The sequence below is a fragment of the Otolemur garnettii genome, unplaced genomic scaffold (genome assembly GCF_000181295.1).
Source record: "Otolemur garnettii isolate 467f Iridium unplaced genomic scaffold, OtoGar3 scaffold00018, whole genome shotgun sequence".
NCBI lineage: Eukaryota > Metazoa > Chordata > Mammalia > Primates > Galagidae > Otolemur > Otolemur garnettii.
Genome location: NW_003852413.1, coordinates 17,719,418 through 17,732,128, shown reverse-complemented (window position 1 = coordinate 17,732,128; position 12,711 = coordinate 17,719,418). Strand labels below are relative to the sequence as shown.

Here is a 12,711-nt window from a genome sequence, read left to right as displayed (position 1 = left end):
TCAGCTCATCCAGAGATTCTGGACAGGCCATTTGGCATGGTCCAAAAGCTGAAAGTAGGGGGCAGGTATAATGGCTCAGCCTTGTAATCCTAGTACTCTGGGAGGCTAAGGTGGGTGGATTGCCTGAGCTCACAGATTTGAGACCAGCCTGAGCTGGAGTGAGACCTCATCTCTAAAAATAGCTGGGCATTGTGGCGACACCTGTAGTCCCAGATACTTGGGAGGCTGAGGCAAGAGAATCACTTGAGCCTAAGAGTTTGAGGGTGCTGTGAGCTATGATGTCATGGCACTTTACCAATGGTGACAAAGTGAGACTCTGTCTCCAAAAAAAGAAAACAAACAAAAAAACCAACAAAAACCAAAAGCTGAAGAAAGTGTCAAAGATTTTATTTTTACTCATTCACTAGCTTATTTCTCTGCTAAGTAGCATGTAGAGATCCATACCATCTTAAAAAATTCCAAATTTTAAAATCAAATTATTTTCCTTCAATTGTCCATTGTCATACAGAATAAGATAACTTTTTCTTTTCTTTAAATAAAATCCATATTTGAGACAGTCTGCATAGTTGAGATTGTCCTGCTACTCTGTTGGAGTCTCATTTTTTTTCTTTGAGAGCTATGGAAGTTGATAATCTCTTAGAGTTGTTTTGAGAATCAAGCGTTATAACTTTGACATACTTTATTTAAATGTAAGATAATATTCTGAACCATCAGGTGAACTTTGTAAGTGAAATATCTGGGACATTTCTAAAAATATAATTTTATATATGAAGTTATGTTTTTCCCCCAATTACTGAGAATGTTTAGAAGAGTAATTGTTTGGATTCTAATTCTGTAAGTAAAATTTTCCCTTTTGCAACTTCCTTATAGTTCTATACTTTTATAACTAAGGAATTTATATCTGTATTAGCTTATTAGTCTATTATCTTCCTAAATTGAGAAGTATGGAATGAACCTTATGTGCTTCTTTAGGCTATTATTTTAGTTTCAGTGTAACTTTAAATAGCTTTAAATATATTAAACCAGAAGATTATATTTGACTTAGCAAATAGTTCAATCTTTTGTTCATCCACTCTGTTGATTCTTATGGTTTTTTTTTTTTTAAATTGTTGGGGATTCATTGAAGGTACAAAGAACCAGATTACGTTGATTGCATTTGTTAGGTAAAGTCCCTTTTATAACTGTGTCCTGCCCCCAAAAGGTGTGTCACACACTGTGACCCCCACCCTCTCCCACTTTCCCTCTCTCTGCTTTTCATGTTTGTTTTATATGTTTCAGCAACTGGTAATTTCTTCAATAGCTTTCATGTAGATTTAGTTGTTATTCTTGAGTCATTGTATCTGTTAATGAAATAACTAAATGTGTTTCTTTTACATAGCAATTATGGAAGGGTCAGCCTCAGATGAAACTACTTCAGGCAGAAAATTATCAAATATAGCAGAATGCTATGTACAATGTAAGAAGAAAAACAGTTTTTTTCCCCGACCCTCTGAACCTTCCATATCCAGAAAATTAAATAAAGAGTGCCACCAATATTATAGCAAAATTATAGAGAAGAATGATGACCTGGAATTTAAAAGACCAAAAAGTACTTTGCAAGAAAGAGAATTCCTGGATGGGACCAAAAGTATTGATGTAGGATTCCAAGAACCATATTCAAAGAATGGCGTAAACATTAAAAAACATTCAGATAAAGGTGAAATTCATGACTCAAAGTCTAAACCACAAAACTTGAAGAGTATAACAAGTGTCAATAAGTCTCTGGATAACAGTGATATTTCTGGTATCTCAGAATTTCAGAAACCAGCTGTGAGAAGGCATTCCAGCCTCCTAAAACAGGTTTCACCTAAGGAAAAAACTGCAATTAATACTCTGGGTCAGTATCATATATGTAAGTTGGAACCCAAGTTCTTGAGTTCTTAACTCATCATAGAAATGGCAGAATGAACCATTTATTTATTTATTTTTATAATAGAAAACCTGCTATAATGTCCAAATTCAAGGGTGACATCCTTGAGGAAGTGATTTTGAGCTGAGATTAAAGTATAAGCTGATTTTTTTTATAAATGAATCATTTATTTAATGGTTATAAGCATTTCAATTGCCAATGTCCTGGGTAATCACCACATCTGATAACATAGGCCAATGGATAAATACTGTGGTTTTGATGGTAATTCCTTTCTAGATGGTCCCTTTTGGGTGAGTGTAACTTTTTCTGAGAAGCTTATTCAGTGATTAATTGGAGTCATTCAGGTTCCCTAGAAAGTAGAAGGTCTGCTTTCTTTTGGAATTATTTATTTTATAATTCATTTAAACAAGTAGGTAGGATGTCTATGTGAAATTTTTGCCTAGAGTTTCATAATTTAAATAGGTAATACTCAAGAGTACTTCAGGTATTATCTCTTATGGATAGAGAATATAAAAAAAAAGAACACTGTATACATCTCTTTCTTAAGATGAACAATGGTTTTTTTTTTTTTTGGCCAGGGCTGGGCTTAAACCCGCCACCCCGGTATATGAGGCCGGTGCCCTACTACTTGAGCCACAGGCACTGCCCAAGCAATGGCTTCTTAACCAATATATGATTTTCCCCTTCTGTGCTATATATGGAACTTAATTAAATACTCCTTCCTGTAGTCCTCTGCTGAAGTTACTTAAATCATATCTATTCTCTTCAGAGAAACTTAACCTTTGTATTAGATTTAGTATTGAATGTAATAGTTAAAATGAGTGCTTAGTGAAAAATTAGTGATTCATACACTAATGCATAATTCAAGTAACTCAATTTAAAAAGAAATATAACTATTAAGGAGGCACAATGATGTTCATTTTTTTCTGTATGAGGTTTTATTATTATCCCCATTTTCCAGGTAATAAGACTGAAAGGGGGTGTTTGTTTCTATTTTTGTTTTTAGTTACTTTGTTCCCAATGTCACAAAACTGAAGAGGCACCAGGCATGACCTGAGCCCACACTCTGGTCCCCTGATGTCTAAAGCAGCCACATCCAGGGGAAACAAGTCAATTCACTGGCAGCCTTATTTGACTCAGCACTGCTGTTTATACCCACAGTATCCACAAAAATGTTATCTTAGTCCTGACACTGATGCTTACAAATAAAATTTAGCCCTCATTTAAAAATATTAGCTGAGGCCATTTGGCATCCTGTTACAGTGTTAATTTTTATGGAGAAGAGTATACTGGCAAGGAGTACCTTTTTTGGACAGAAAAAGCTTTTTAGAGGGAGGCCTGGTGTTATCTAACTCTGATCATAAGACATTCCAGCCTGTGGTCGCAGCTTTACTTATGGGACCCAGGTAGTAATTTTCATATGGCAGTTTGTTTTGCCACCATGCTACATCACAGGCTTGGCAATTAAATTTTATTAACAGGGAAACATAAGCCATAAATCATTGGTCAAAAACAGGTTGTTAATTGGTTTGGTTAAAGCATCTGCTGTTGGTAGGGTGTAGACCACAGATTGATGTATGTCTGGGCTCACATCTTCCTCACATGACCTGTTAAAAGCAATGCTGCTAAGAATTTTCACTAATACATATTTATTGAGGTAGTTTTCTTTGTGACACTGTAAGTACATTATCCTCATAGCAGCCCTAAAAGGAATTGAATTCCAAAATGATGAAATGGCTACCTGCAGTTCATACAATGTGAAAGTGGCAGAAACTGGATGTGATTTGTATTTTTGCTAATTTAGTGTTAGAACTAAAATTCATCTCATTACTGGTGTTTTGTTTTTGACTTATATTTAATGATTATTAACATACTACTTTATTTTTAGTGTTATCTGATGTTATTAAAGCCACTGACAAAATTAAAGATGAAAATGTTGATTGTGAGGATCTAAATACTTGTCTTCAAAATTTTGGAATTTACCTTTCTAAGAAAGAATTTGAGAAGATTGCAGATGGTAAGTGATACATTTTTAGGCAAACTAGGCTGACACTTTTGGAAGAAGGCTTAGTTTGCTATTTTTTCCCTCAGAATAATTATTTTATTGTTTTTATTAGAAAAAAGTTGATTAAATTTAAACCAACACTGAAAAGCACAAAAATACTCAAGAACAACAAGATGCTCAAAAGCCCATTAACTAGAAATAACCAGTACTAATAGTCTTTTCAGACATAGGCAAAAATGGAAACAACAAAAAAGCATAGATTTTGTAATCTTACTATCTGAGAAGGTAGATATTAAGACAGAAGGTAAATGCAGCAAAGAATTATTTTTTATATCAAAGCCCACACTTCACAATAAAGTTATACCAATTTGGAGTATCTATGCCCTTATAACCTAGCAGCAATTTTCCTAAAGGGAAAAGATGGAAGTGAGATAGGCAACTGAATAGAATTATGGGTGAAACAAGAATGTTCATCAGGGCAGTGCCTGTGGTTCAAAGGAGTAAGGCGCTGCCTCCATATGCCGGAGGTGGTGGGTTCAAACCTAGGCCTGGCCAAAAACTGCGAAAAAAAAGAATGTTCATCAGTTGGTAATTGTTGATGTTGGGGATATTGTTGATTATTCATTACAATATTCCTTCTATTTTGTATATATTTTTTATAATAAATAAAAAAGGGAATAAATTCAAGTTGTATAAAACCTACGTGGAGAAAATGATAAGACTTTGTTAACACATTAAGAAAACCTAGATAGGCTTTGCGCCTGTGGCTCAAGTGGCTAAGGTGCCAGCCACATACACCTAAGGTGGCGGGTTCGAATCCAGCCCAGGCCTGCCAAACAATAATGGCTGCAGCCAAAATAATAGCCAGGCATTTTGGCAGGCACCTGTGGTCCCAGCTACTTGGGAGGCTGAGGCAGGAGACTCGCTTGAACCCAGGAGTTGGAGGTTGCTGTGAGCTGTGATGCCATGGCACTCTACCGGGGGGACAAAAAAAAAAAGCTCAAGATAAATGGGACCGTATTCCATGTCAGTGGGTTCAGAGACCCAAGATTGTCAATGCTATAATTAATGTATCTAAAGCAATTCTAATTATTATTATTCTTATTTTTCACAACAGAGTCTCACTATGTTGCCCTCAGTAGAATGCTGTGGCATCACAGCTCATAGCAACTTCCAACTCTTGGGCTTAAGGGATTCTCTTGCCTCAGTCTCCCATGTAACTGGGACTACAGGTACCTGCCACAGTGCCCGGCTATTTTTTGTTGCAGTTGTCATTGTTGTTTAGCTGGCCGGGCCCATTCGAACCTGTCAACTTTGGTGTATGTGGCTGGTGCGGTAACCACTGTGCTATAGGCACTGAGCCAAGCAATTGTAATTAAACTTGGACAGTTTTTATAATCTAATTCTAATATTTGTCTGGATAAGTAGAGGCTAAGAATAGCTAAAACACTCTTGAAGAAGAACATGTGTGTAGATGTATATGTGTATGGTGTTGTGGGGAATTTGCTCTACTAGATATCAACACTCTTTGTAAGGCTACAGTAATTAAAACAGTGTGAGAATGGCACAGAGATAAAGAAATTGACCAATAGGACATGATGAGGAACTTCCAAACATATTTATACACATACATGAAAACATATATGAGAAGTTGTAGATCATTGGGATAGAGGGACCATTTAATAAATGCTACTGAAATAATTATTCAAATGGCAAAAATAGTTAGGTCCTCATCTCACACTATAATCAGTAATAATTTCCAGATGTGAAAACTAAAAGTTTTGGAAAATAGACAAAGAATGTATAAATAAATAGTGGTATGTAGCATATAATGGAAAAACATACACCAGTGAAAATGACCTATACCAATACCAATGATTCTTAGAAATGTAATATTAAATAAAAAAAGCAAGTCTTAGATTGCTATTGCATACCAAATTTAGAAAGCTCAAAAACATAATTTGCTTATTCTCCATAAATTTATATATATTAAAAGCAAGAGATTGGTAAATTTAAAACATTAGTAATGTCTGTCTGTGGCGTAAGCAGGAAAACAGGATGGGAAAAGCACAGAAGCAGATGAAATGGTATAATAATGTTCTTTAATTAGATTGTGGACTCACAGTTGTTTGATTTGTTATCACATTTCATAACTAACATATCTTGCAAATATTCTTTTTATGTATCAAATTTACATTATCAAAGATAAGAGAATCACTTTTATTGCTTTAGAAAGTTACAAGTCAGCTCGGCCACTGTGGCTCAAGCGGCTAAGGCGCCAGCCTCATACACCTAAGGTGGCGGGTTCGAATCCCCAGCCCAGCCCGCCAAACAACAATGATGGCTGCAACCAAAAAAATGGCCAGGCATTGTGGCGGGCGCCTGTGGTCCCAGCTACTTGGGAGGCTGAGGCAGGAGACTCGCTTGAGCCCAGGAGTTGGAGGTTGCTGTGAGTGTGATGCCATGGCACTGTACCCAGGGGGATAGCTTGAGGCTCCGTCTCAAAAAAAAAAAAAGTTACAAGTCCCTCAACTCCAAGTCAAGAATTTTGTATGGTGCAAAACTAAGTTTTATCACTAATGGAGAAATAAAGACTTTAAGACAGACTAACTCTAAGAGAATTTGCCACCACTAGACTTTTCCTATAGGAAATGCTTAAAAGTACACCATACATGGAACAGAACAGTGGATACCCACCAGTGTAAAAATACCCAAAAGTTAAAGCTCACAGCTCTTATAAAATAGTAGCACAAGAGGGAAAACAAGGGCGCAGCCCCCGTGGAGCTCAGTGGTTAGGGTGCTAGCCACATACACTGTGGGTGGCGGGTTTGAACCTGGCCCAGGCCTGCTAAACAACATTGACAACTACAACAAAAAATAGCTGGGTGTTGTGGTGGGTGCCTCTAGTCCCAGCGGCTTGGGAGGCTGAGGCAAGAGAATTGCTTCAGCCCAAGAGTTTGAGGTTGCTGTGAGCTGTGATGTCACAGTACTCTACCAAGGGTGACAGAGTGAGACTGTCTTAAAAAAACACACACACATGCACACAACAAAGTATGTGTATCATTTAACATAATGAACAGAAGAGAGTCCTACATATCAATACTAACACTGAATGTGAATGATCTAAATGTTCTCCTTAAAAGACATAGACTGTCTGAACTGCATGTCTTCTCTAAGAAACACATCCAACTCACAAGGACTCACACAGAAGGTAAAGGGATGGAAAAAAAGTCCATGCAAATGTAAACCAAAAGCAAGCAGGTGTAGCCATTCTTGTATCAGATAAAGTTGACTTTAAATTAACAATGGTAAAAAAAAGACAAAGGTGTTCATTATATAATGTTAAAGGAAGCAATTCAGCAAGAAAACATAATAAACCCAAATATACATGCACTTAATATAGGAGCTCCCAAATTCATAAAGCAATATACTACATCTAAGCAAAGAAATGAACAGTAGCATCATAATTGCTGGGGGCTTCAACGCCTCACTGACAAGTCTGGACAGATGATCGAAGTAGAAAATCAATAAAGAAATACTTGACCTAAATGAGACTCCAAAACAAATGGACCTAGCAAGACATCTGTACAACCCTCTGCCCCCCAACTACAAAAAATATATTTTTCTCATCAGCACATGAGACATTTTCCAAGAGCTATTATCTTAGACCACAATACAAGTCTTAGCAAATTCTGAAAAATTGAAATTGTGCCATTTTTTCAGACCACAGTGGAATAAAACTAGAAATAAATTCCAAAAGAATTCTGAAATCTACACAAAGTCATGGAAATTAAACAATGTGTTGCTGAACTATCCTTGGATCAATGATGAAATTAAGATTGAGAAAAAGGGGATGCAAGCTTTCAAAATCTATGGGATACAGCAAAAGAAGTACTAAAGGGAAAATTCATAACCTTAAATGCTTATGTCAAAAAGAAAGATTACAAATTAATAGTCTAGTATAGCATCTCAAGCCAGCATAATAAATAACAAAGTTCAGAGCAGAGCTAAACAAAATAGAAATCAAACAAAGAATCAATGAAACAAAAGTTCATTCTTTGAAAAGATAAACAAAATTGATAGACCACCAGCCAGATTAACCAAAAATAGAAGAGAAAGGACTCAAATAACCTCAACCAAAAATGGAAAAGGAGACATTACAACAGATATCACAGATGTATAAAATATCATCCATGAATACTATTATTAGAAAAATTTCTCTGATCATAAATAGAAAATGGACAGGAAATAAATTTCTAGAAACACACAACCTGTTATTTAAACTCGAATCAGGAAAAATAGAAATAATGAACAGACTAATACTATCAGCAAGATTAAAAGAGTAATAAGCCTCCCAACAAAAAAATGCCCTAGACTACATAGGTTCACAGCTTTATTCTATCCGACCTATAAAGAAGTATTGGTACCCATCCTATAGAATTTATTCCATAACATTGAGAAGAAGGGAATACTCCCTAATTCTTTCTATGAAGCCAGTATTACCTTGATACCAAAGGCAGCAAAGGACACAACAACAACAAAACTACAGGCTGAGTATGTAATCTGAGCACTCTTAGGGGCCAAGGTGGGAGGATCACTTGAGGACAGGAGTTTGAGACCAGCCTGGGGAAAAGTGAAGTCTTGTCTATGAAAAATCGAAAAACTAGCTGGGCAGATGGTGCTCACCTATAGTCCCAGCTATTCAGGAGGCTGAACAAGGAGGACTGCTTGAACCCAGGAGTTTGAGGTTGCAGTGAGCTATGATAATGTCACTCATTCTAGCCTGGGTAACAGAGCATGACTGTGTCTCAAAAAAATAAATAAATGAAAATAAATAAAACTACAGAACTACAGACCCATATCCATAGGCACATAGATGCAAAAATCCTCAACAAATATTAGCAAACTGAATTCAACAGCACATCAAAAAGATAATGAACCATGATCAAGTGGGTTTCTTCCCAGGGACGCAGGGATCCTTTAAAATATACAAATTAAGGCCAGATGCGGTGTCTCATACCTATAATCCTAGCACTCTGGGAGGCCAAGGCAAGTGGATTGCTTGAGCTCATGGGTTTGTGACCAGCCTGAGCAAGAGCAAAACCCTGTCTCTAAAAATAGCCAGGTGTTGTGGCAGGCACCTGTAGTCACAGCTACTCAAGAGGCTGAGGCAAGAGAATTACTTGAGACCACTTTGAAGTTGCTGTAAGCAATGATGCCATGGCATTCTATAGGGGACAAAGTGAAACTCTCTCTCTCTCTCAAAAAAATATACATATATACATATATATACACACACACACACATATACACACACACACACACAAATTATAAATGTGATTCACCAACATAAATAGAAGCAAAAACCCAGACCACATGATCATCTCAGTGAATGCTGGACAAGCATTTGATAAAATCCAGCACTCTTTTATGATAAAAACCCTCAACAAATCAGACTTTAGAGGGATCATACCTCAAAATAATGAAAGCAATATGTGACAAACCCATAGCCAACATTATACCGATTGGGGAAATGTTGAAAGCACTCCCCTTAATAACTGGAATAAGACAAGTGTGCTCACTTTCACTGTTTCCATTCAATGGAGTACTGAAAGTTCTTGCTAAATCAGGCAGCAAGAGAAAGAAATAAAGGCCATCTGAATTGGGAAAGAAGTCAAACTATCCTTTTTTGTGGACAGTATGATATGGTATCTAGACAACTTTAGAGAATCTACCAAAAGACTCCCAGAATTCATAAATAAATTCTGCAAAGTCTCAGGTTATACACTTAATATACACAAATCAGTAGCATTTCTAATAACAGTCAAGCTGAGAGTCAAATCAAGGACTTAATATCATCTACAAAAGCTACAAAGAAAATAAAATACATAGAATTACACTTGACCAAGGAAATGAAAGATTTCTACAAGGAGAACTGCAAAACACTGATGAAAGAAATCATAAATGACACAAAACAAATGGAAAAACATCCCATGTTTGTGGGTTGGTAGAATGAACATTGTTAAAAAGTCCACATTGCCCAAAGTGATTTACAGATTCAACACAATTCTCATCAAAATACTAACATCTTATTTCACAGACCTAGAAAAATAATCCTAAACCAAAGCAATTTTTAGCAAAAAGAACAAATCTGGAGGCATAATATGCCCTGAGTTCCAATTATACTGCAAGAATATAGTAATCAAAGCAGTATGGTACTGATATAAAAGTAGAGAAATAGACCAATGGAACAGAGTAGAGAATCTAGATATAAAACCACATAGCTATGACCTGCCAATATTTGACAAAGCAGATAAAAACATACACTTGGGGCTCGGTGCCTGTGGCTCAAGTGGCTAAGGCACCTGCCAAATACACCTGAGTTGGTGGGTTCAAATCCAGCCTGGACCCACCAAACAACAATGATGGCTGCAACAAAAAAACAGGCAGGCGTTGTGGCAGGCGCCTGTAGTCCCAGCTACTTGGGAGGTGGAGGCAGGAGAAACACTTGAGCCCAGGAGTTGAAGGTTGCTGTGAGCTGTGATGCCACTGCACTCTACTCAGTGTGACAGCTTGAGGCTCTGTCTCAAAAAAAGAAAAAAATACACTAGGGAAAGGTCCTTTTCAATAAATGATGCTGGGATAATTGGATAGCCACATGTACAAGAATGAAGCAGAAACTCTATCTCTTGCCATATACAGATAATAATTTAAGGTGAATTAAAGACCTAAAGGCATGAAATCATAAAGATTCTGGAACAAAACAGGAAACTCTTCTCAACATAGGCCTAGGCCACGAATATTTGAGTAAGACCCTAAATGTAAATATAGCAAAAACAAAAATCAGTGGGACTTGATTAAATTAGAAGGCTTCTGCACAGCAAAGGAAATTATAAACAGAGGAGGCAAAATGGGAGAAAATATTCGCAAATAATATCTCCAACAAAGGACTAAAATCCAGATGCTACAAAGACCTCAAATCAGCAAGAAGAAAATAAATGACCCCCTTAAAAAGTGGGTATAAGACATGAACAGATTTTTTTCAAAAGAATACAGATAATGGCCAACAAACATAAGAGAATATGTTGAATATCACTAATCACACTGGAGAAGTGCAAATTAAAACCACAATTTGATATCACCTTACTCCTGTCAGAATGGCCAATATTAAAGAGTTAAAACAACAACTGATGCCAGCATGGATGCAGAGATAAAGGAATGCTTACACACTGTTGGTGAAATCGCAAATTAGTACAACCTCTATGGAAGACTGTGGAAATTCCTCTTAAGAACTAAAAGTAGACCTACAATTTGACCCAGCAGTCCATCCCTATTCCTGGGTACTTACACAGTGGGAAAAAAATACTTTTATAAAAAAGTCACCTGAACTCAAAAGTTTGTCACAGCACAATTCATAATTGCAAAAGATGTGGAATCAACCTAAGTGCCCACCAATTCATGAGTGGATAAAGAAAATGTGAATACACATACACATACATACACACATATGCATACACTATGGAGTACTACTTAGCCATAAAAAGGAATGAAATAATGTCTTTTGCAGCAACTTGGATGGAACTGTGAGTCCATTATCCTAAGTGAAGTATCTCAGGGGTGGAAAAATAAACACCACGTGTTGTCACTGATAATATGTGGGAACTAATGATGGGTATATATGGGCAGAAAGAGATGTAAAAGACTTTGGAAACTAAGCAGGGGAGGATGGTAAGGGATTAAAATTTACCTGTCTGGTACAATGAACACTTTCCTGGTTGTAGGCACTCTGAAAGCCCTGACTTCAGCATTATACATTGTATCCACATAACAAAAACATTTGTACCTCATGTAATATTTTGAAACAATAAAAAGAAAGTTACATGTCCCTCATAGGTAATGTAAATCTTGATTAACTTCAGCATTTCCTCAGAGTTTTTCCAAGGTTGCATTTTTTTTTTTAATTTCTAAAAATTTGGTTAAGAATTCAGGGTAATTTTGTACTCCTTGAAGTAATCTTCTCAAATATATTTAATCTTTGGAATAGAGAATAGGTTGTGCCTTATCTTTTACAGTTGCATTAGAAATATTAGAATTTTTGTTTCATGGGAGGCGGTGTCTGTACTCAGTGGGTAGGGAGCTGGCCTCATATACTGAGAGGGTGGGTTCGAACCCAGTCCCGGCCAAACTTCAACAACAACAACAACAAAATAGCCAGATGTTGTGGTGGGCTCCTGTAGTCCCAGCTACTCAGGAGGCTGAGGTAAGAGAATCACCTAAGTTCAGGAGTTGGAGGTTGCTGTGAGCTGTGACACCATGGCACTCTACCAAGGGCAATAAAGTGAGACTGTCTCAACAACAACAAAAAAAAGAATTTTTGTTTTGTTACTTGGGTAAACAAAGGACTAGAGTCATCAAAAGCTCAGTATATCTATATAAAATCTTTATGTATGGCCTTAGATTATTCTTAGAATTTTTTTTTTTTTTTGAGACTAAGTCTTACTATGTCATTCTCAGTAGAGTGCTTGGATATCACAGCTCACGGCAACCTCCAAATCTTGGACTTAAGCAATTCTCCTGCCTCAGCCTCTCAAGTAGCTGGGACTACAGGCACCCGCAGCAAAGCCTGGTGATTTTTTGGCTGCAGTTGTCGTTGTTTAGCTGGCCCGGGCTGGGTTCCAATCTGCCAGCCTCAGTGTATGTGGCTGGTGCCCTTCTCACTGAACTACAGGTGCCGAGCTGAAAATGCTTAGAATTTTAAAAATTTATTCTAACATTGGATATTATGAAGAATTAATGA

The 12,711-nt window shown here is 36.9% G+C and overlaps 1 protein-coding gene across 1 annotated transcript in view; it reads left to right on the top strand.

Annotated features, from left to right (window-relative positions):
* EFCAB13 (EF-hand calcium binding domain 13) overlaps window positions 1–12,711 on the top strand; it is a 119,806-nt gene that overhangs the window by 37,856 nt on the left and 69,239 nt on the right. Inside the window, exons 5-6 of the mRNA XM_023511231.1 lie at window positions 1,379–1,876; window positions 3,798–3,926. Of these exons, the coding sequence (XP_023366999.1) occupies window positions 1,379–1,876; window positions 3,798–3,926 (627 nt within the window). The remainder of the gene's footprint in view (window positions 1–1,378; window positions 1,877–3,797; window positions 3,927–12,711) is intronic.